The sequence below is a fragment of the Crotalus tigris genome, unplaced genomic scaffold, assembly GCF_016545835.1.
Source record: "Crotalus tigris isolate CLP2741 ecotype Arizona unplaced genomic scaffold, ASM1654583v1 scf7180000023625.2024221, whole genome shotgun sequence".
In the NCBI taxonomy this organism is placed as follows: domain Eukaryota; kingdom Metazoa; phylum Chordata; class Lepidosauria; order Squamata; family Viperidae; genus Crotalus; species Crotalus tigris.
Genome location: NW_024100087.1, coordinates 1,459,600 through 1,481,399, shown reverse-complemented (window position 1 = coordinate 1,481,399; position 21,800 = coordinate 1,459,600). Strand labels below are relative to the sequence as shown.

General features: G+C 37.0%; 1 protein-coding gene across 4 annotated transcripts in view; it reads right to left on the bottom strand.

The window, feature by feature from the left end:
- SPATA5 (spermatogenesis associated 5) overlaps positions 1-21,800 on the bottom strand; it is a 152,957-nt gene that overhangs the window by 107,342 nt on the left and 23,815 nt on the right. For all 4 annotated transcript variants that reach the window (XM_039320181.1, XM_039320182.1, XM_039320179.1 and 1 more), the window contains exons 10-13: positions 21,340-21,494; positions 20,132-20,341; positions 13,215-13,268; positions 12,669-12,748 (exon numbers count right to left, since the gene is read on the bottom strand). In XM_039320181.1, coding sequence (XP_039176115.1) covers positions 12,669-12,748; positions 13,215-13,268; positions 20,132-20,341; positions 21,340-21,494 — 499 coding nt within the window. The remainder of the gene's footprint in view (positions 1-12,668; positions 12,749-13,214; positions 13,269-20,131; positions 20,342-21,339; positions 21,495-21,800) is intronic.

Genomic DNA, 21,800 nt, shown 5'->3' with positions numbered 1-21,800 from the left:
ACTTTGTGCTTAAGGTGGGACTAGAACTCAAAGCCTCACAGTTTCTAATCTTATGCCTTAACCATAACACCAACCTGGCTCTTCTTATAGATACTTTACAGATATGGTAGATACTTGGATCTATCAAGACACAATAAAATTAACTCTTTTCACCCAACCATAGCGTAGGGTGCTTAAGTCATTGAAAATTCCTATTACCATTGCAGATTAATATAGATTGAGCCTATGGCAGATTACTGTAGCTTTTATACCAATATTAATAAAGTCTACAGCTTTACAGTTTGAGTTTATGCAGCAATAATCTTAAGATGCAATTTTATCAAAAAAGATTCTTAAATTCATTATTCCAAAGTAAGCTCAGTGTGGTAAATGTCATACATATTTAACACACTTATGAAATAGAGAAGTAAGTAATCAACTCCAAACCTGAATGTTTTCCTTATTTTCCCAGTTGGCACTATTTACATGGATAACCTGATACAAAAAAAAAAAAAAAAAAAAAGGTCTGGAAGAATTCAGCAAAGGATTCCCTCAAAAAGCTCTCTTGAACAACTGTTAAATGGAGCTGAAAATTTTGAACAGGTGGATGTAGGAAAAGGAGCAAAAAGACAAACACTTAGTCACAGAATTTAGTATTTAGATACATGTCAAAATTCTCAACTGGAGCCAAATTAACAAAGATTATAGAAAAAGCCATGAAAATTTAAACTAAGTAAAATAAAAGTGATTTATTTTTTCTTGTTCATGGGTCAAGATCCTAAAATGCTATGTTACATGCATGATTTTAATTATATTCTATTTAATGTTTCATTAGCTTTGCCTCAAGGAGCTATCTTATAATCCTTGGCTCTGCAAGGCTATTACTACTGAAATCAAAATAAATTTCTTTATGTTCTTCCAAGCTGCTGTGATTCCCTTTAGGCAGGGAAGTCAGCTGTCTGATTACACACCATATTTAGCATGACTCCTACAAGTAAACAAGCCTTTATGGCTTAACAGGATATCCTATAAAAATGCAGACAGACAGACATTTATAACAGGAGATTTCTCCACCAGCTGCTTCAGAACTGCGTCAGCAGCAGGCTGTTCAGATGTTTGAGCTCTGCATAAACTGATAATCTTCAGGATAAGATAGAAGCACATTTTTTCCATTTTCCCATGATTTCCTAGCAAGATTTTCAAATTAAGTTAGTCAATGCTTATTAAACATGCCCGGGTTTTTGACACAAACATAAGCAAAGATCCAAATTATGCTGAACTTTCCAATCTAATTTGTATGGTTGCAGTATGCAACCGATCCATGTTATTTTCTCTTGTACCAGGCCTATAAAATTTTGATGTGATTATCCAAGCAAAATAGAAATAGCAGTTGTGCAGACACTGACACAAAATAATTTTCTATCAACAAACTGATTATGTGACAAACCAGCATTTATACAAAATCCAAACATCCTCATAGAACACTCCAAGGAAAACAGTTAAAAAACTTAGCAAACAGTAATAATAAAAAATCCTTTAAAGTTTGCAGATACAGAACTTGTATTATACACATTAGAAAACTACAACATTATATTACTTTTCGGCATAATCTCCATTCAAATTGAGGCACTTGTCATAACGTCTTACAAGGTTTGAAATTCCTTAGTAGTAGTAGTAGTTGCTCGGCACCAAATCTGGGCTATAGGGGGGTGATGAAAAACATCCCAACGGAACTCCTTTAAAAATTCTTGGGTGCATCTAGCGGTGTGTGGGCAAGCATTATCATGATCCAACACCACACCGGAAGTCAGCATGCCTCGACACTTGTTATGGATGGCTCATCTGAGTTTTTGTAACATTTCACAGTAGACGTCTGAATTGATGGTCAAACCACACTCCCATGAACTTCACTAGCAGTACTCATTTGGCATCTTACCATTTGGCGGGATTTTCTATGGCACCACTTCCGGAGTGGTGTTGGCTCACAATAATGCTTGCCCACACACCACTAGACGCACCCAAGAACTTTTGAAGGAGTTCTGTTGGGATGTTTTTCATCACACCTCCCCCCATAGCCCAGATTTGGCACTGAGTGACTATTACTAAGGAATTTCAAACCTTGTAAGATGTTATGACAAGTGCTTCAATTTGAATGGCGATTATGTCAAAAAGTAATGTAATGTAGTTTTCTAATGTGTATAATACAAGTTCTGTATCTGCAAGTATCTGTCATAGATAACCAAAAAGAGGTTTATTTCCAAATTGCCCTCATAGGTAGGGTTACATAACTTTATGCAAAAACCTAGCAAGGTGAAAGGATTCAGTTACAGTGGCAAAGAAAGCATTGTTGGAAGACTAAGTTATGGATAGATCATTATGGACAAAATCTATCTATGTGGATGCTAGAAGAGGAAAACAACTGGATGGCAAATAATCCAGCAAAATCACATGATTTTATTTTTTCATTGTGCCATTTTATCATACCAGAAGAAAGCATAAAACTATTGCTTTTGGCTTAAAATGGAAATGAGAATCCTTATATAACTTCAGGTCTTTAATAATGTACAGCAAAGGGCTGGATTTTTCAGAATGGAATTTAATAAGAGTTCTTTCCAAGCTCCTGCTCAAAACTGCTTATAAAAAAAAACACAAAAGAACAAACATGTCTAATGCTGAAACTCCCCACAATTATACATATATAAACAGCATCCTATTTCCAAAGGACATATATATCCTAACTTCAGCAAACAGACTGTCTGAACAGCATTTACACAGAGCCAGGCTCATTCATCACCTTCAAGTTTAATTACGAAGTCATTTCCTCTTGGCAGCCTTTACTGGTCAATGGAATTAAGTTTTACATGGTCAGGATAACAAGGAATTAGAAGTATACCCATAATTCTCTTCAGCTGTACAATTTGTTAAGATCTGAAGCTTTGAAAAGGGAAGGATTTTTTTTTAGAAACAAACATTCCTTCTCGCATACAGCTGCATCTGGAACATTTATGTGGACATGATCTCAAGGGAGACTTTTATTCTGCAATTAAGTTGTGAAAATACTGCTAAGGAAAGGAAACCCAATATTAGGAAGAGCCACAAAGAAATGGAAAGGCATCCATTTCTTGAGTAGTACATATTGTACTAGTTGTATACTTGAACTGTGGATTGGCCAGTCACATACAATATATGCCAAATATAGCCTTATGTCTTAGGGATTTATTAAATATTTTAACAAATATTTCTGCCAAACTGATTTTGTGGTAGTCAGTAGGAACAACCACAGTTAGAACAACCACTTGTACAGTTCAGAACAAAACCTCTCATTTTATTTTCTCCAAACTTTTTTATTAAAATGTGCAAATCTTGCATAATTCTGTCCTGCTGTACTTTGTGGTACTTTTCTTAAATCAAAGGATTTCAAAATTAGAAATAGGCAATTTTAAGGAGCAGTTCCTTGAGGAATAACATCTAGGAACATCACTTTTCCTATTAATTCCTCATGTTTCTTAAACATGTTTTGCTATGAAAGTATTTAATGTGATCTAGAAGGGAGAGGATAATATCATTCTTTTTCAACTTGCAAGCCAATATGAAGAATTACTATATGAATCAACAACACTCACAGTATAAAGGTAGTCCTTGACTTACAACAGTTCATTTAATAACAGTTCAAAATTACAACAGCTCTGAAAAAAGTGAGTTATGACCGTTTTTCACACTTATGGCTGTTTCAGCATCCCATGATCACGTGATCAAAATTCAGACATTTGGCAACTGACTCATATTTATGATTGTTGCAGTGCCCTGGGGTCACATAATCCCCTTTTATGACCTTCTGACAAGCAAAGTCAATGAGGAAGCCAATTAACTTAACAACTGTGTTATTAACTTAACAACTGCAGTGATTCACTTAACAACAGTGGCAAGAAAGGTCATAAAATCAGGCAAAATTTGCTTAACAAATTTCTTACTTAGCAACATGAATGTAGAGATCAATTGAGGTTGTAAGTCAAGGACTACCTGTAAAAATATCTATTGGTACACCTATTATTGCTACGCAACTATTTTTTTAACAAAAAAGTAAAAAAAATAGATTAATGGAAGATACAAAAAAAGCATCTGAAAGAGTTGAAAAGGGGTTCAAATGAACATTCTGTTCCATACCTTTCAAAACGTTAAAAGTTTTTGAGTCTTGCAAGTCTTTTTTTTAGTCACTTTACTCAGGGCAACAGTAACTATAAGAAATTATGAGTCTATTTTAGGTACATATGAAATACTTTGTCATATAAGACTTGGAATCCAATGATATATTTTATAATTAGCATCTTTCTCTTTTCTTAAAAGTAAGTTTAGGGGATTCTGTTTGGATTAAAAGGGTGTGGGAGTGGGTATGGTAAAAGGTGTTTGGTTCCAATGCTAAACTAGAAGTTCCTCAGTAAAAGTGAATCTTGGAACAGATAACAGGAAAAAAAAAATATGTAATTAAACTATGTAATCTGTATGCCGGCTATCTGCTTGGCTGGCTACAAAAAAGACTGGACCAGTTCACAGAAGTCATGGGGACCAATGGCTTTTAGCTTTGATGGCAATGTGACTGCATTTCAAAGCCATGTGCTGGGAGACTAGTGGGTTTCCTAGTTTCCCGCTTTGAGAACAGATTGTTAGACTAAATCAGTGGTTCTCAACCTTTTTATACGCCGACCCTGGTCATAAGCAGGCGGCGCGCATGCGCGCCCCTCCTGCATGGTGTGCATGTGCGGCGCCCCCATGTGGCGCGCATGTGCGGCGCATGTGCAGCATGCATGCGCAGCACCCCCATGCGTGGCGGCACCCCATGCACGGCACGCGTGCGTGGCTGCGGCCCCAAGCGACGCGCATGCACTGCGCGCATGCGTGGCGCGCATGCGCAGCACGCCCATGCGCCGCCCCCTGCACCGGCTGAGAAAAGAAATGGCGGATCGCGTTGTTTGGCAACCCCCGTGAAATGGTCGTTCGACCCCAAATGGGGTCGCGACCCACAGGTTGAGAACCGCTGGAGTAAATGGACCAGGGGCAGGACATTGCCTGTGTTCTTATGTTCTCTGTTTCTGGTCTAGATTTCCAGGGGGAATCCATTAACACCAATAAATCTGTTTTTAATTCAGTGAAGTAAATTTAAGGTGAATTGGGGGGAAAAAAATCAGAATAATGTTAAGGCCATTACATTAAACCTATTACATTAGAGTCTCCAAAAGAATGACCACTTTTATTTTAGAATATGGAACAAGAATAATGAAAGAAAAAATATGCAGCTGCTGGATTTATGTTAGCATTATTCCTTTCACTACATACCTGATGCTTCAATTACAAATAAAATGCAAGCAACGGCTTCCTGAGGTACATTTTCCTGTCCTGCATATGAATTTTGTCCAGTCCACCAATCTATGTTGCAAATACTTTTAAATGTTGTCAAATGAGTAAATTAAACAAGAGTTTAAATTAGGTATTTAAATTTCTCATTGGCGAAAAATCTATGGATTGTTTAATGTGACTGGTAAAGCAAAGCGGCAATGTTAAGAGTGTCTCCTTGAACATCTAAATCTGGTTATAGAAAAGGAAAGTGGATCTATAGATGCTGCAATTCATTACTATCTTTAATAGATTTGCAAATTACTACTGTGTAAAATCAATCTGTAAAAACAGTCCATTTCCAATTAGTGCCTCATCTGGTTTCCTATACCATTCAATTTCAGATGAATGTTATGAGAAGCATGTTACACATTTTACCACCCATATGGTTCAAATTTAACAATAAAATATTTATATCCTGCCCTGCTTTTTTCTATGTCCCCCACCCACTCAACGTATAGATGTAGTCAATGGAATATGACTTCACAAATCATATGCTACTTTTTGCACCAGCTAGAAAGAGTTCTCATTTTTCTCCATTTTATGTCTACATTAGATAATAGGTCAAAAACATCCAGACAGAACTGAACATTTCAAATATAGATATAAATGAATATACGTTTTCATTTTGTTACTATATGGTTAACTTTAAATCTTGTGTTTCACTTAATATAAGTTTCAAATTGATAATTTAGCTTTCATTTTGGAACAATTTTTCCTTTGTTCAAGCACACAATAAATAACTGTACAGATTCAAATCACAATAATCCAGTTAAACAAAAAGCTCACTGTACAACTTTTCTACCATGGCTAATTATCATAATTTAAGGCAAGATTTATTTTTAGTACAAGTGTTGTACTGATAGAAATTGGCTTGATTTCTCCTTTTCCTGAGGTTTACTTGATCCATCTTTCTCTAAAGTTCCTATAATTCTTGTAGCAAACAGAAGGAAAAGATGTACAATGAATGTATCTATCTAACTGTAATGAAACAACCAATTTTTTTTTTTATTAAAAGTTTTATAAGTTTTACAAAAAAGAAAAAAGAATACAAAACAAGAGACAACATATACAAAAAAAATAAAACTAAACAATACATATATAAAAAAAAAAAAACCCCACCCCTCCCAAAAACCCCCCCCTCCCTTCCCCCCCCCTGAGCTTCCCAGAGCAGAATATAGGCTTAAAAAGTAAAAATAAAAATTAAATTAAAAACTTTATATTTATATATATAAAAAGATTATCTATAATATATATAAAAATAAAACTTATGAAAAAACTATATAATATTTTTGTATACCCAATCTAAATTGTATAAATTTTATCCATTTATCCCAAACAGCAAAAAACTTCTCTTGCGTTTGTTGCTTTAAGAAAGCCGAGATCTTTGCCATTTCCGCCAGATAAGCTACTTTAAGAAACCATTCCTGCAATGTAGGCAAGGATTCCTTCTTCCAATATTGTCCTACTAACAGCCTAGCGGCTGTAATCAAATTTAACATCAATACAACCTCCTTTGTATCACAATCTGTAACAATACCTAACAAAAATAATTGCGGAGTAAATTTTACCCTCCTTCTAAAAATTCTCTGGATATTCCACCATACTTTGATCCAAAATGCTTTTATCTCTCTGCATGACCACCAAATATGATAATAGGAAGCCTCCTTATAACCACATCTCCAACATTTGGGTTGCACGTCAGGGTACATATAAGACATTTTTTGTGGATCAAGGTGCCATCTATAAAACATTTTATAAAAATTCTCCCTTAAGTTCTGTGCTTGTGTAAATTTGACATTTCTCACCCAAATTTTTTCCCAGGTGTCCAATGAGACTGGCTCACCAAAATTCTGCGCCCATCTTATCATACAATCTTTAATTAGTTCCGTTTCTGAATCCAATTCAACTAAAACCGCATAAATTCTCTTAATGTGGGTTTGTCTTGAATCCTTCACTTGCTTAATAAGATTTTCATCTTCTCTAAGAAAACCCACCTTACAATCCATCTTCCATCTGTCTAGTAATTGCCTATATTGGAACCAAGAATAAATAAAGTTTTCTTGTGCTAACTCTTCCCGTGATTTTAATTGCCAGTTTTGTCCATCCCATTTAAGTAACTGTCTGTAAGACACCATATCCATTTTAACCCCTCTTTTTATTGCTTCTATCGCATGCCAAGGTATAGCCCATAATGGTACTTTGAAATCACTTTTATAATATTTTCTCCAAATCCTAAGTAAAGAGATTCTTAAGATATGAGATTTAAAAGCCCAATCCATTTTTTTATTGAATATTAAATAGGCATGCCACCCATAAAGTAAGTCCCATCCCTCTAGATAAAGTATCTCAGAGTTTGTCAAATTTACCCAATCACTGATTAGTGTTAAAACCACCGCATCATAATATAATTTCAAATTTGGTACCTTAAGTCCACCCCTCTCACGGAAGTCTTGCATAATTTTAAACTTAACCCTTGGCTTTTTCCCTGCCCAGATAAATTTATTAAGACCCTTCTGCCACTCATTTAAATTAATCTCATTTTTCAAAATTGGTAACATTTGAAACAGAAAAAGAAACTTGGGTAAAATATTCATTTTTATCACTGCAATTCTTCCCATGAGGGATAATTGCAACTTTTCCCAGTTCTTCAAGTCCTTCTGTACCCTGACCCACAACCTTTCATAATTATTTTTAAATAATTTTACATTAGAAACAGACAACATCACCCCCAAATATTTTACCTTATTAACAATCTCAAAACCCGTCAGGTTAGTCAAAATCTGCTTCTCCTGACTAGACATATTTTTAGGTAAAATTTTGGTCTTATTTACATTAATCTTGAAACCCGAGACCAAGCCATAATGATGAATCAACTGTAATAAGTTTACTACAGAATAATCAGGTTGCGACAAAGTAACAACCAAGTCATCCGCAAAAGCTCTTAACTTATATTCTTTTTTATTAACATATATTCCTTTAATTTCCTGAGACTCTCGAATTTTGATCAATAATATTTCCAATGTTAAAACAAACAACAATGGCGATAAAGGACACCCCTGTCTAGTACCTTTCTCTATTGTGAAAACCTCCGAAAGACCTCCATTAACAATAAGTTGTGCTGTTTGTTTTTGATATATTACCTTAAGGGCTTGTAATATGTTTTCACCAAAATTCATTTCTTCCATTACTCTTAGCATAAAATGCCAATTCAATTGGTCAAATGCTTTTTCAGCATCTAAAAATATGAGCCCTGCAGGAACTTGGTTGTTCTTATCTAAGTATTCTAATAGATTAATAATTTGTCTAACATTGTTTTTCATATACCTTCCTGTTATAAACCCTGATTGATCTTTATGCACAAGATGATGCACCACCCTCATAAGCCTATTTACCAAAATTTTTACAAATATCTTATAATCCACGTTTAAAAGAGATATAGGCCTATAATTTTTTGGTAAAGTAAGATCTTGATCCTCCTTTGGAATCAATGATATAAAGGCACTACGCCATGAAGGAGGAATCTCTAAACCCTGTAAGATACCATTAAAAAGATCATTTAATGGTTGGATCATCTCCTCCATTAAAGCTTTATAATAAACAGCTGTTAACCCATCCGTACCTGGTGCTTTCCCTAATTTCAATTGTTGAATTGCTGAGGCAATTTCCTCCTTAGTAATTAAGCCATTAATTTCATATTTCTGATCCTCAGTCAATTTAGGAAAACTTGCCTCAGCTAAATATTTATTTATATCTAACAATTGTACATTAGTAGATTTATATAAGTTTTGATAATAATCCAAAAAAGATTTTTTAATTAATTCCTTCTGAGAAACTAGTTTACCCTTGTAATTTATTTTCTCTATTATTCTCTGTCTCTGTTTCTTTCTTAATTGATAAGCCAACCATCTCCCCGGCTTATTAGCATTACAAAATGTATTTTGTTTCATAAATAATAAGTTGGTTGCAGCTTGATCTGCTATCAACATATTAAATTGTGACCTTAATAACTTTACAGATTCTTTAATACTTTCATCAGAAGGATTTAGAATCAAAGCCCTTTCTTTTAATTTAATTTCATCCTCAAGTTCTCTACGTTTCTGAATCTGATTTCGCTTATAAAAATTATTCATTTTTATCAAAACACCGCGCATAAATGCTTTACCTGCATCCCATACCATTGACATTGAAGTCCCCTTGTACATATTCAAAGCAAAATAGTCCTTTAAACACTCCTTTAATTTTTGAACATTCTTCTCTTGTCTAAACAAATTTTCATTAACTCTCCAGGATCTTCTTTCCTCTTTCTCTTGAATCAGCTCCATCCAAACTGGACTATGATCCGTCAGTGATCTAGGAAAAATCTTTACATTCTTTACTTTATTATACAAGTCCGTGGTAATCAAGAAAAAGTCAATTCTTGAAAAAGATTGGTGTCTATCAGAAAAAAAAGTAAAGTCTCTCTCCTCTTGGTTACGTTCCCGCCAATAATCCCTTAATTCCCAGTCTTCTTTCATATCAAAAAAGGCTTTAGGTAGCCTTGCTTGTTTGAGAAAAGGAGAGGAACCTTTCTTGTCCCTTTGTGTATCTAAGACACCATTCCAATCACCCATTAATACCACTGATCTATAATCAAACAATGTTATTTTTTGATGTAACTGCTTATAAAATTGTTCCTGTTGTTGATTTGGAGCGTAAAGTCCAACTATAAGTATTTTCTTACCATAAATACCAAGTTCAATCATCACATATCTCCCCTGGGGATCTGATTCTACCAGACAAGCTGGTAGGTTTTGTTTAACATATATAACAACTCCCCCTTTCTTCCCAGGAGCAGAAGATATAAAATGAGATCCCAAACGAGCATTAACTAAATATTTCTGATCTTTAAGTAAAATATGAGTTTCCTGTAAGCAAATAACATCATTAGTATGTTGCTTCAAATAATAAAAGATTTTTTTGCGTTTCTGAGGAGAATTCAATCCATTAACATTCCAGGTCAAAAACTTTGCCATCTCCCTTGGCACGCAGCCTGGAGAAGACACCATCAAACTCTGAAAAAGCTGCGTGTGTTGCATAACTCTTGGGTCTTGCTCCTCCCACCGGCGGTGATGCACTTCCAGGAGAACTCTCTTTAGGCTCTTTTTTACGTTGCTCCTTCTCTTTACGCTTATAGGCTGCACGGGTCATCCTCTGCTCTTTAACCTCCGTCTGGCGTTGCTTTACAGCTTCTATCATCCCAGCGGAAACCAAATCTAATGCCTCAGATTGCTGCTCAACTTCCTTGCCACTCAGAGATTTCCGACCAGATGAGGTTGAGCCTGCACCCAGGACCGAAGTATAAAAGTCTCTAGCTTTATCAACTGTGTTCAATCTGTAGCGTGTCCCAGCATGGCTCAAAACAATACCCATCGGAATTTCCCATCTAAATGGCATCGATCTAGCTTTAAGCTCATTAGTTAAAAAAGCAAAGTCTTTCCTGCTTCTTAAAATTTTGGATGGGATTTCCTTTAAAATGATAACATCTTGGGCAGCAATCTGAAATCTTTTATTGTAAAAAGCTTGTATAATCTCATTCCGCAGGGACTTCTTTGTAAAATAAATCACCACATCTCTAGGCAAGTTCTTCTGCTTAGCAATCCAGGAATTGAGCCTATAAATTTTTTCCACTTCTCTCTGTAATTCTCCTTTATCCATATCCAAGGCCAGCGCCAGATCAGTAAGGACCACCTCCACCAAATCTTGATTCACATCTTCCTTGAGGCCTCTGATCCTCAGGGCATACTCCATTTGTCTGTACTGAAACATCAAAATATCTTCTTGTGAGGAGTCCACCTTCCTTTCCACATCTTGAATTTTGTCATCCAAAGAGTCAACTTTGTCTTCCACTTCCTCAAGCCTTGCATCGAGCTTAACCACCACAGTAGCCAAACCTGAAACAGCTGCCAGTATATCTTGTCGTAATTCATTATTGTTTTCTTGCAATTTAGTCTTTATCCCCGTTATCTCTTCTTTGAGATCAGATTTAATTTCTGATTTAATCTGTGAGACAAATTGATTCATTTCCTCTCTCATTTGAACTACAATCTCTCCCATTATGCCTCTAACCTCTTGTGCTGAAAGTCCAGATAGAGGAGGGGAGGGTGGTGGCTGAGCCGGTGGTGCATGTTTAGATTGTTGTTGTAACTGTGCAGTGGAAGTTATAGGAGAAGAAATAACCTTAGATATTGAGGAAGGCTGCTGCCTCTTTGAAGCCATTTTAAAAAGCACAATTGTCACTTCCCTTTCCCCTCCAGCCAGGAAGGGAGGAGGGAAAAAAAAAAAAAGAAAAATTTTTTTTAAAAAGAGACAAAGTATAGTCCTTGAAAGTCCAGAGTTAATCCAAAAAATAAAAAATAAAAGAGCAAACAATTCAAAAGAAAAAATCCTAAGCCAAAAGCAAAAGTAAAGGCAAAAACCAATCCTTAAAAAGGGAAAGTAAAACAAAAGAGAAAGGAAAAAAAAACTCCGACACTTTCAAAGCGCCATCTTAAATCCTTTCACTAATATAACAAAAAAAAAAGGAGGAATAATAGTAGAAATCAAAAAATAAAAAAATTTAAACACCTAAATTATAACAAAAAATCCTTTAAACTGCTCCGTCCGTTTAAAAATTACTCACCAGAAGGCTATAAACACGGAGATAGAAGCGGCGGTTTCTTTTGCTTCCTAGGAAGCAAAAACAGCTGGGAGGCGGAGATCAGCAGGAGCTCCGAGGGAACACTCCTTTCACCCCCTCTAGAAACAAATCCAGAGGGGGTTCAGGGGTTCTACCTCTATCCCTGCACTCTCTGTCCCTTCCCTTTGCCCGGGAAGGGATTTCCGAGCCGCGGGCCAGCTGATGCACGCTGCGCTCCGCGGCTCTGACACTTCCCCAGCTGGACGGCTAAAAGCTAGCCGCCATCGCCGTCGCCTCACACCGGAAGCTCCACAACCAATTTGATATATCAATTTTGATCCACTAAACAGAATGAGACAAAACATTTAATACGGCTCTCCCCCAAAATCCTTGCTACAATAAAATTAGGAGGTGCCCTATGGCTGTTTTTAAAAGAAAAAAAAATGCAAATGTGTCAATGGAAAGGATACTGCTACACCAATAAATTTCTTATTACTTTCAAGAGCAAATAAAAAAAGCCATTTTCTTATTCATAAATTGTACTGCTTTCATGAAGAAATAAAAAGCAGAGAAAGCCATAGAACATGGAAGTGCAAGTCTCATATAACCATAAAATATGTTTCTTATAAATAATTTATCTTACCTCCCCCGTTCTACAGCCAAGGCATCTAGTTCATCAAAAAACAATATGGACGGTGAAACAGCTCTGGCTTTCCTAAATATCTAAGAGAAAAAACATGGACTGGGATGATGAAAAAAAAATTAATTGATGAAAAGTATACTATGTTCTTACAGAGGCTTAACAGACTTCCCATTCACCCATCCAATAAAGTCTGATTGGTAGCATTCTCATATCAGTAGATAAATCTGTCAGATTAGCAATTGGTAAAAGCACTTGGCTGTAAAGTATCAACATTTTATCTAGAAAATGTCTGACATCCTGAATCACTTTGGATGATTAAAATGTCTAGTGATTCAGCTGTCAATATAGTAATTTCCAGAGCAGGATCAGCAATGGTTCTGACAAGTAATATTGTCCTGTATTTGTTTGAGGATGCTGTGTGTGTGTGTGTGTGTGTGTGTGTGTAAAGTAGGCATACTCTTCTCTCTTGTCTTGCAACTCATGGTTAGTTTATCTCTTCTATAAGTAAGTATGAATTGTTGTACTGTTAAATTTATTATACTTAACCTCTCTGACTGCACGTTCAGATTCTCCAACATATTTGTTCATCAATTCAGGTCCCTGCATGGAAAACAAAAATCAAAAACTTTCAAGGATGTTTCCGTTACATCATACTTTCTTTTAAATGTTTAAAAAAAAACAGCTTGAAGAGAATACTTGAAAGTATTTTATTTATTATAAAAATGTTTGAAAACACATGCTGTTCCCCAATCAATCAATTTATTAGTCTGGATTTACTGAATTTCCACTGATTCTTAAATCTTAATTTTCTGGACTCAATTTAAGTTGGCATATATTATCTATAATACACTGAACTGAAATATTTGAAGAACCTGCCATCTACTACAAACCACTTGAAGCCTTTTTCTATCTATCTATCTATCTATCTATCTATCTATCTATCTATCTATCTATCTATCTATCTATCTATCTATCTTTTTACACCCTAAATTCACCTTTGCAGTCAACACAGTATGTAATATAATGATGTAATATTATAAACATTAATTAGTACTCTTTGGCTTTGTGATTGTTAAAAAAGAGAAAGCAATATTATACCTCTCTCTTTTTTATATGATCTACTAGTTAGTTAAAGTGATACCCTACATCAGGGCTTTTCAACCTTTTCACCCATTGTACCACTTTTAGGATATGGCAATATCTGACTACCACCCATCGCCTAGCAAGCTGTCAAAAACGTGATGACCAAAAAAAAAAAAAAAAGGAAAAAAGTGATAAAGTACAGGTAGTCCTCGACTTACAACAGTTCACTTAGTGACTGTTCAAAGTTACAATGGCACTGAAAAAAATGCCCCCAAGCCACAGCTGAGCAAGACACCTGTCTGCCCACCTGTCAGCGCTCTTCCTCCTGCCCGAGGTTTCCATTGTGAGCATTTCTGTTGAGGATTGGCAGCGGGGATGGGGGGTGTTTGGTTTTTATTCCCCCCATCTGCTGGGTGGTTGCAGCAGGTTTTGGTCATTTTACATGACCCTGGGACACTGTGACCGTCATAAATATGAATCAGTTGCCAAGCATCTGAATGTAAATCACAAGATCCTGGAGATGCTACAACATTCCAGCTGATCGGTGCTTCTTCTGGGCTCAGCAGAAGCACCAGGATCAGTGCCCAGCTCCAGCTGGAACCTGGTGCTGATCCTGGCACTTCTGCTGAGCCCTGACAGCCCTGCAGCTCCAGCCATCTCTCACTCAGGCTTGTGCGGTGCTGCCACCAGTTCAGCTCATTCCCCTCCCCCACTACCACTTTTGTAGGATGGTCGCGTACCACCTGCCAGGTGCCAATGTACCACAGGTGGTACCCGTACCACTGGTTGAAAAGCCCTGCCCTACATTACTATTCTTTTGCAGCCTTGATAGTGTGTATATATATATATATATATATATATATATATATATATATATATATATACACACATACATACATACCAACATTAATTCTTAGGAAGATTCTAGAACAAATGGCAATTAATTAAATAATATGCATACTGAAAACAATGCCAATTACAAAATGAAAAGCATGAATTGGTCAGACTAATCTAAGTAACTTTCTAAAAGGAAATCAAAATGTAAAAGGATTTTGATAGAGGGAGGCTCAAACCAGAATAATACATAACATCCTGATTTTCCACTTAGAATAAAGAAAAATACACAGGTATAGAATGAAAAAGACCTGGCTTGTTAATAGTACATATGAAAAGAATCTTGGAACTATGTTGACCGCAAGCTGAAAATCGGCAATAACACATGGCTCCCAAAAAGAGAAACTGTATTTTAGGGTACATCAATAGAAATACAGCTTCCAAATCATGAGAAATGATAGTTATATTAACATTTATATTATTACTTTCATTACCTGCTTTGGCCATACTTACTTCAAGAAATATAGTACATATGGTTCTATACACTATAGTTTAAGAAAGATCCAGAGAAAATGGAAAGAAATTTTGTAAGGAAAGTTATAGGCACTGAGTATATGTAACCTTAAGAAAATTTATTCAGGGGCAATATAATAGCAGTATTCAGATACCTAAAAGATTGACAAGGGATCCACAATTATGGATATAGATAGTCCTCACTTAAGGATCATTTGTTTACCAACTGTTTGAAGTTACAATGTGCTGAACAAATGGTATTTATGCCTGGTCCTTGAAATTACAGCCATTGTAGTACCCTGAGGTCACATGATCAAAATTCAGGCACTTGGCAACCTACCCACATTTATGACTGCAGAGTGCACTTCAACTTTCCCACACCAGTTTATCTCCCACCTTATCTGCCCTTTTGGGTGTCCAGTACTCTGCCACTTCCTGCCATTCCTAACTGACCTTTGCCATCTCCTTCCTCCCACTGCTGATGAGGTGCATCCAGCTGAGCGCTTCACAAGCCAGCTGCTGGCGTTACAATACTTTTTTTCTGAGGCTGCATATAGCTTTCCTAAAGTCACACAAGGTCTTTTTTTGAGGCCTCAGGAAGTCCATGCATTGCCTCAGGAAGAAAGAATACAGCCAGCAGATGGGCTTGCCTCATCAGAAACAAAAGACTACAGCAAAAGTGAGGGATTGAGGAGCACAGGACAGCTTGCACACCTTCCCACACCTAGCAGAAGCCATCTCTGGCCTGTCAACGTTCATACTATAGCACTTGCTTATACACCATCCCTTAACTGCTGCATTCATGCCAGACCATATTATACACACCTGCTGGCTGACCTGCTTGCAAATTATCCAGAATTCAAAAGTTCTGCCCGTTGACTTTGCTTATGGAAGCTGGCAGGAAATCACAAGGAAATCCTCTCTTAATAATACAATTCTTGCTTAACAATAGCAATAGGGATTGTCAGAATTGTTGTCACTAAGTGATGTAGTAACATGATTTTGTGCTTTATGACTGTATTGCTTAGCAAAAGAAATTTTGATCCCAAATTTGGGTTTCTGTACTGAGCAAAGAGTTATATTTATTGACCTAAAAGTTCTGTAGGATTATATAAAGTTAATTATGAGATGCTTTTCTAAAAAGATTTTATCTCATGAATTTCATGTTTCTTATTTAATAAAAAGCAATTCATGAGGAACAGTCCAAAAACCCTTTCAGAACATTAACCAATCTTCTTCCAGAAATGTAATGATAATCATTCATAAAGTCAAGACACAGGTTTTCCCAAAACCATTAATCTATTTTAACTGCTGAAGCCAAGAAATAAATACAAAGAAATGGCAAATTTAAACTGGAAAGCATTTTGTTGTAATTGATCCAGATGACAACCAGAACGTAAGCCCATGTCAAGTGCAGTAAACCACAAAATATTTTAAGAAGGATACAGGAAGTCAGCAAAACCAAAGTGAAATCAATAATCTGCCAACAGAATATGTTTTGAAAGTACTGCTAATTGGAAAAAGAAAAGCTAACTGAAATGGCTCATATTTAAGAGGAAAAGAAAGACAGGATGAACATTTTCTACCAAAGCCTTTACCATAATTGTACATGCTTGAAAAATAAAAAATACATTTCAAGTTGCTGTCTCTCTGTCTCATCTGCATAAATTTGTGCTTTGTGATAAATTAAGTTTTAAAAGTTGTCTTAAAACCTACAAAGTTCAAAATCACTTGACAGTCCTCTAGAAATACTAATTATTTTACATGTCTCTTCTGAGAACCACACAACTGACACATGAAGCAACATATTGCAAAAGGTTTTTTAAAATATACATGATACAGGTAATCCCCAAGTTACGAGGGTTCACTTAGCATCCATTTGAAATTACGCAACAAGTGCCCCCTAATGCTTATGAGCAAGTCCCCAAATCACGAATCTTGCAGCACCAGAGCAGTTGTTCGCCCTTACGAATGACTGCAGAGGCTCTGCAACATCCACCCCCTCCCCACAACTGCTTCCCACTCCCTTCTGCCACACTCAACTCACTTACCTTGCAAAAATCGTCTCTGCCATGGTTTCTTTCCCTTTGAGGAAAGGAGAGACGGCTTGCAAATGCTTTTCGCTGCAACAATGGAAGTTTCTGGAGTCCGCGATCTTGCGCAAGTGCTTGAAGTTGTGCCAAATCACAGACCTTAGAAACTTTCATTCTCTTTGCAAAAGGTGTTTGCGGTGCCTGTTTCCTGCTCCTGCCTCCAACTCCTTTCTGCCTGAGGGCATGCCCAAAGCCTTCAACTGAGGGAGAAGGCCAGGCCCCTCACACCCGCCGTGCTGGGGAGGAAGTGACTCCATTGTCCCCGGAGCTTCAGAGGCTTCCTCCAAGCTGCCCAGAACAGAGGCCATGGGAGGCTTCTGCGTGCCTCCGAAGGTCGGATCCAGGCCTCGGAGGCCTGCTCAAAGCCATTGCGCCTGGAATGGAGGTTAGAGGAGCTTCAGCATGCCTCTGGAGGTCAGATCCAGGCTTCGGAGGCCTGCTCCAAACCCTTGCCATCCAGAACGGACTTCTGGAGGTACGCCGAAGCCTCCCCTGGTCTCCGTTCTAGGCTGCAATGGCTTGGAGCAGGCCTCCGAGGCTTGGATCCAACCTCCAGAGGCACGCAGAAGCCTCCCACAGCCCCGAGTTGGGGAGGAGCAGGAGGCACACGAACAGCACGAGAGTTCAGGCACCTATTCTCTGCAAAGAGGATTGGTGCCTGAACTTGCAGGATATTACAGCACCCAGGAGCTTCCACTGACTCTCCTGTCCCTAAAAAGCAAGGACTGCAGCAGAGAGGAGACAGATCTTTTAAAGGTAAGTGAGTCTGGTGGAGGGGGAAGCATGAGGTATCTTAGTGGGTCGGGGAAGCCTTGGGGGCCTGTTGCATCACTATGCCCCCCATGGCCTTTCCCACCCTGTGATACCTCATGTGCACTTAACGAGCTGCATGCATCTTATCGAACAGGAAGTGATCTCGTTTGAGATATGAGATTCAATCCCACGAATTTTCGAGTTACGAATGGAATGGGCAGGCTCCATTACATTTGTAACTCAAGGACTACCTGTACAACCAAGCCACTTTGGGAGAAGCATTCTTGCAGAAAATGTCAAAAAAATACTAATGTAACTGTTGAGTCCGTCGCGAAATGGTAAGACACGAGAAGCAGTTGTAGTTCTCAGGAAACCTTTATTCTTCAGTTCAGCTTACATTGGAATATGGCGGCAAAAGCCCACACCTCGCAGCCTCCTTTTATAGGACTTTCCAGGGTCAATGTGTTACTTTTCGCGCGCCAGCACTTGTGCATGCGCACAAGCACTGGCGACAGCCTGTCTGGTCCCGGGCAGCTTGCACCTGCCCGGGACTGCCTGCAACGCCCCGAGCCCGCTTGCAAGGCTCAGGACATAACAGTAACTATTTTCTGTGCTTTTTCTTCTACTGCTCACTGCAGCTAAAATGCCAAACTCTTTCTCATTCAGCAAAATTTCAAGGTAACTATACAACTGGAATTCTTTAGTGGAAGAAGAGAATCACAGTAGAAAAACTTCAAGGGTTTTTTTTGTGTGTATATGCATCCTTTACCCCCTAGAGCAGTGGTCCAAACCTTTTGGCCACCAGGGACAAGTTCTGCAGAAAAAAAATTTCCACAGACCAGGGAGAACATGGCTTTGCAAGCTACCTAGATCCTGCACATGTGCAGATGAAGCTTCACTTGCTTGTACGGACAAGTTTCTAACGGGCCATGAACCGGTGCTGGTCTGTGGCCCAGGGGTTGGGGACCTCTGCTCTAGAGTCCAATGTCTAGTATATAAGTGGCATACAAAGTATTGAAATAAATTAATAAATAACCAAAATTGTTTTTATTTACAAAAACTAGTGGCTAGAGTTAGCACAAAATATACTGTGTCATTTAGGAGAAAAAACAATCCTATCTCATTTAACCTCATTTTTTTTAAAGATTATACTCTGAACTAAGCTACTTTTTTCTTATAATAAACATGTATAAAAGCATTAAACATTCTGACACCTTTTTTAAAAAAAATGGCAATTCAGCTTTTGATTTTAGATTGTGTTTTGATTCTAATTTTGAAGACCTTCTTGGAAAGCTTTTTCCCTTCTACAATATTTTAAATATATAAATGAGAACCAGTTAAGGCACCAGGCTAGAAACCAGGAGACTGTGAGTTCTAGTCTTAGGCATGAAATCCAGCTGGGTGACTTTGGGCCAGTCCAGTCACTTTCTCAAGCCACAATGTCAGGCTTTGGTGATAAGCTGCTCAGTCAATTCCTATTGCAACCAATATTTAGTTTATCTGAAAAAAGTGGAACCTGTATTTGCATGAAAATGCTAGGAAGAAAATAAAAATAGCAACAACATATTAAGGTACAAGAAACCATCTGGTGATTTGATGATGTAACTAGAAGAAACAAAGCTGACATCAATTCGATTAATTGGCTTTGAAGTCCAAATTATTTAATAAAAAAAAACCAAAGTAGGCCCTGAAAGATGTTATCTCAGGCCATTTTTATGGAACATGGAGAATTTGGGAGCAAAAATTGGAACACTTGACTTCCAGTCTTTCCATCATTCCAACTTTTTATTTTGTAAAACAAATCATGCCATGAAAATTCAATTATTTTGCCACCAAATTACTGTGGCACTACCTTGATATGTTTTCAACTATTGCACTATTCCATATTATAACTACAGTATGAATAAACCAGAAATTTAACTAAGCAAATAGCGTAACTTTCTTTTCTTCTTCCAAATGTACTATTCTTCCCTAGACTTTCAGTACAGACTAGATTCATAAAGCTTGAGAACAAAAATATAAAACATTACAAACAAATACTGTATATAAAACAGGAAATTAAGGTAATTATTGCAATGCCAATCCAGTACACCCAACATATCTGAAAGATTGACAGTTGAAGAATACTACAGGAGAGTTTTTATGGTATTTGATAACATCATGCTTAAGAACACAGTGATTACTAACCTTTACTGCCAAGAAGTTTAGACCACTTTCATGAGCCAAGGCCTTTGCAATCATGGTTTTAGAACATCCTGGTGGTCCATATAGCAGTACTCCTTTTGGTGGCTGAATGCCCATTCGAATGAAAGATTCAGGATGCTTCAGTGGCCATTCAACAGCCTGCTTTAATTTCAGTTTAACATCTTCCAGCCCTCCTATGTCTGACCAGGATACCTATAAAGTGAGTCACTTTAATTAATTCATTCATTGATTTTTGATAGCTCCCGTGTTCAGGAGCATAAATACTGCATTATCAAGCAGCTACTAGGAGTTTAGTACTTAATTAGATCTATTTTAACACTTTCTTCGGATCACTTTTTATTGAACGCACACACACACACCACAACCAGTGCCAAATAGGATACAGTAATCAATCTTTATTTCTGATAATATTGATGTAGTATCTCTTCAGAAGATCTTTATCAAGTTTATTGTCCTATAAATGTGTAGACCATTTTTAGGCTAAAGAAGACAGTTATATAAATACAACTGCTCAGTTCAGGTTCACAAAATGCTGAAAGAAGAAGCTGTTAATTCATGGGAAAAATACAAGAAAAAAACATAAATATAAACTATCACATGTATAACAGTCATTTGCACTCTCTTATTGGCAATGGTCAATCATTTGCATGGCTACCTTATTATCTACAATAAATATTTTTCTTTAGCTATGTTCATGAAATTCATTCATCATGGATTGAAAGACTTTGCCGAAAGAGTAGTTTTTGTCTCCATGTTGGATGTATTTCTATTCTATCCATATGCCTATCTTAAAATAGTGTATCCCTGCACATTCCACAAAAACAGAGAATGAAATCAAAGTACAACAATGTGCTATATTTTCATCCTTGTGAGAAATGTATGATGTTGGAAAATATGCAAGGTTAATACTGACTATACATGTGGACCTCTCACTATTTTTTATCATGATTTCCTAGATAACCCTTCTTGACCTTCAGCTATGTTGGAACTTGAGCTCTAGAATATCCGGACAGTATAACTAGGAATTAAAGGAGTTACAGTTCCAATATATTCCCAAGATATGCAGAAGGAAAGACTTGAAGATCGCTTAAGCTATTTCTGTGATCAGATGACTGCCTTTAAGCATGAGTCTTTTCTTATTCTCCAACTTCCAAATAGTCATCTTAAAATATTTAATAGAGAAATCTTACTTTGGGTACATCAATTGTCACCTCTCTCATGGCGCTGGGCCTGACATCGTTCATTGCCTGCAGAAAATCACTGCGATTAATAATTACAGATACAGACACATCATCATCCAGGAGATTCTCTTTCTTATGAAATATTCTCCGCAAAGCATGCATTCCTGTACAAAGAACACAAAATGCAAAATAATGTATGGATTTCTTATTACATTTCACAGATATTTAACAATACATAAGTAGTAAATCTTATGCTGGTCCATGACCATAATAAAGATTGAATTGAATATAGTAAATGAAAAATATGAGAAATAAAAGATTTCTTTTAATTTGATTTCATCAAGCATAAACAAATGAATGCGTTAGTATATATAGTAGTGATAGTCAACCTATGATACTCCAGATGCTATTGAACTGCATCTCTCATGTCCCAGCTTTTTCCATCACTTGTTGCCCTTTCCAAGGTAACT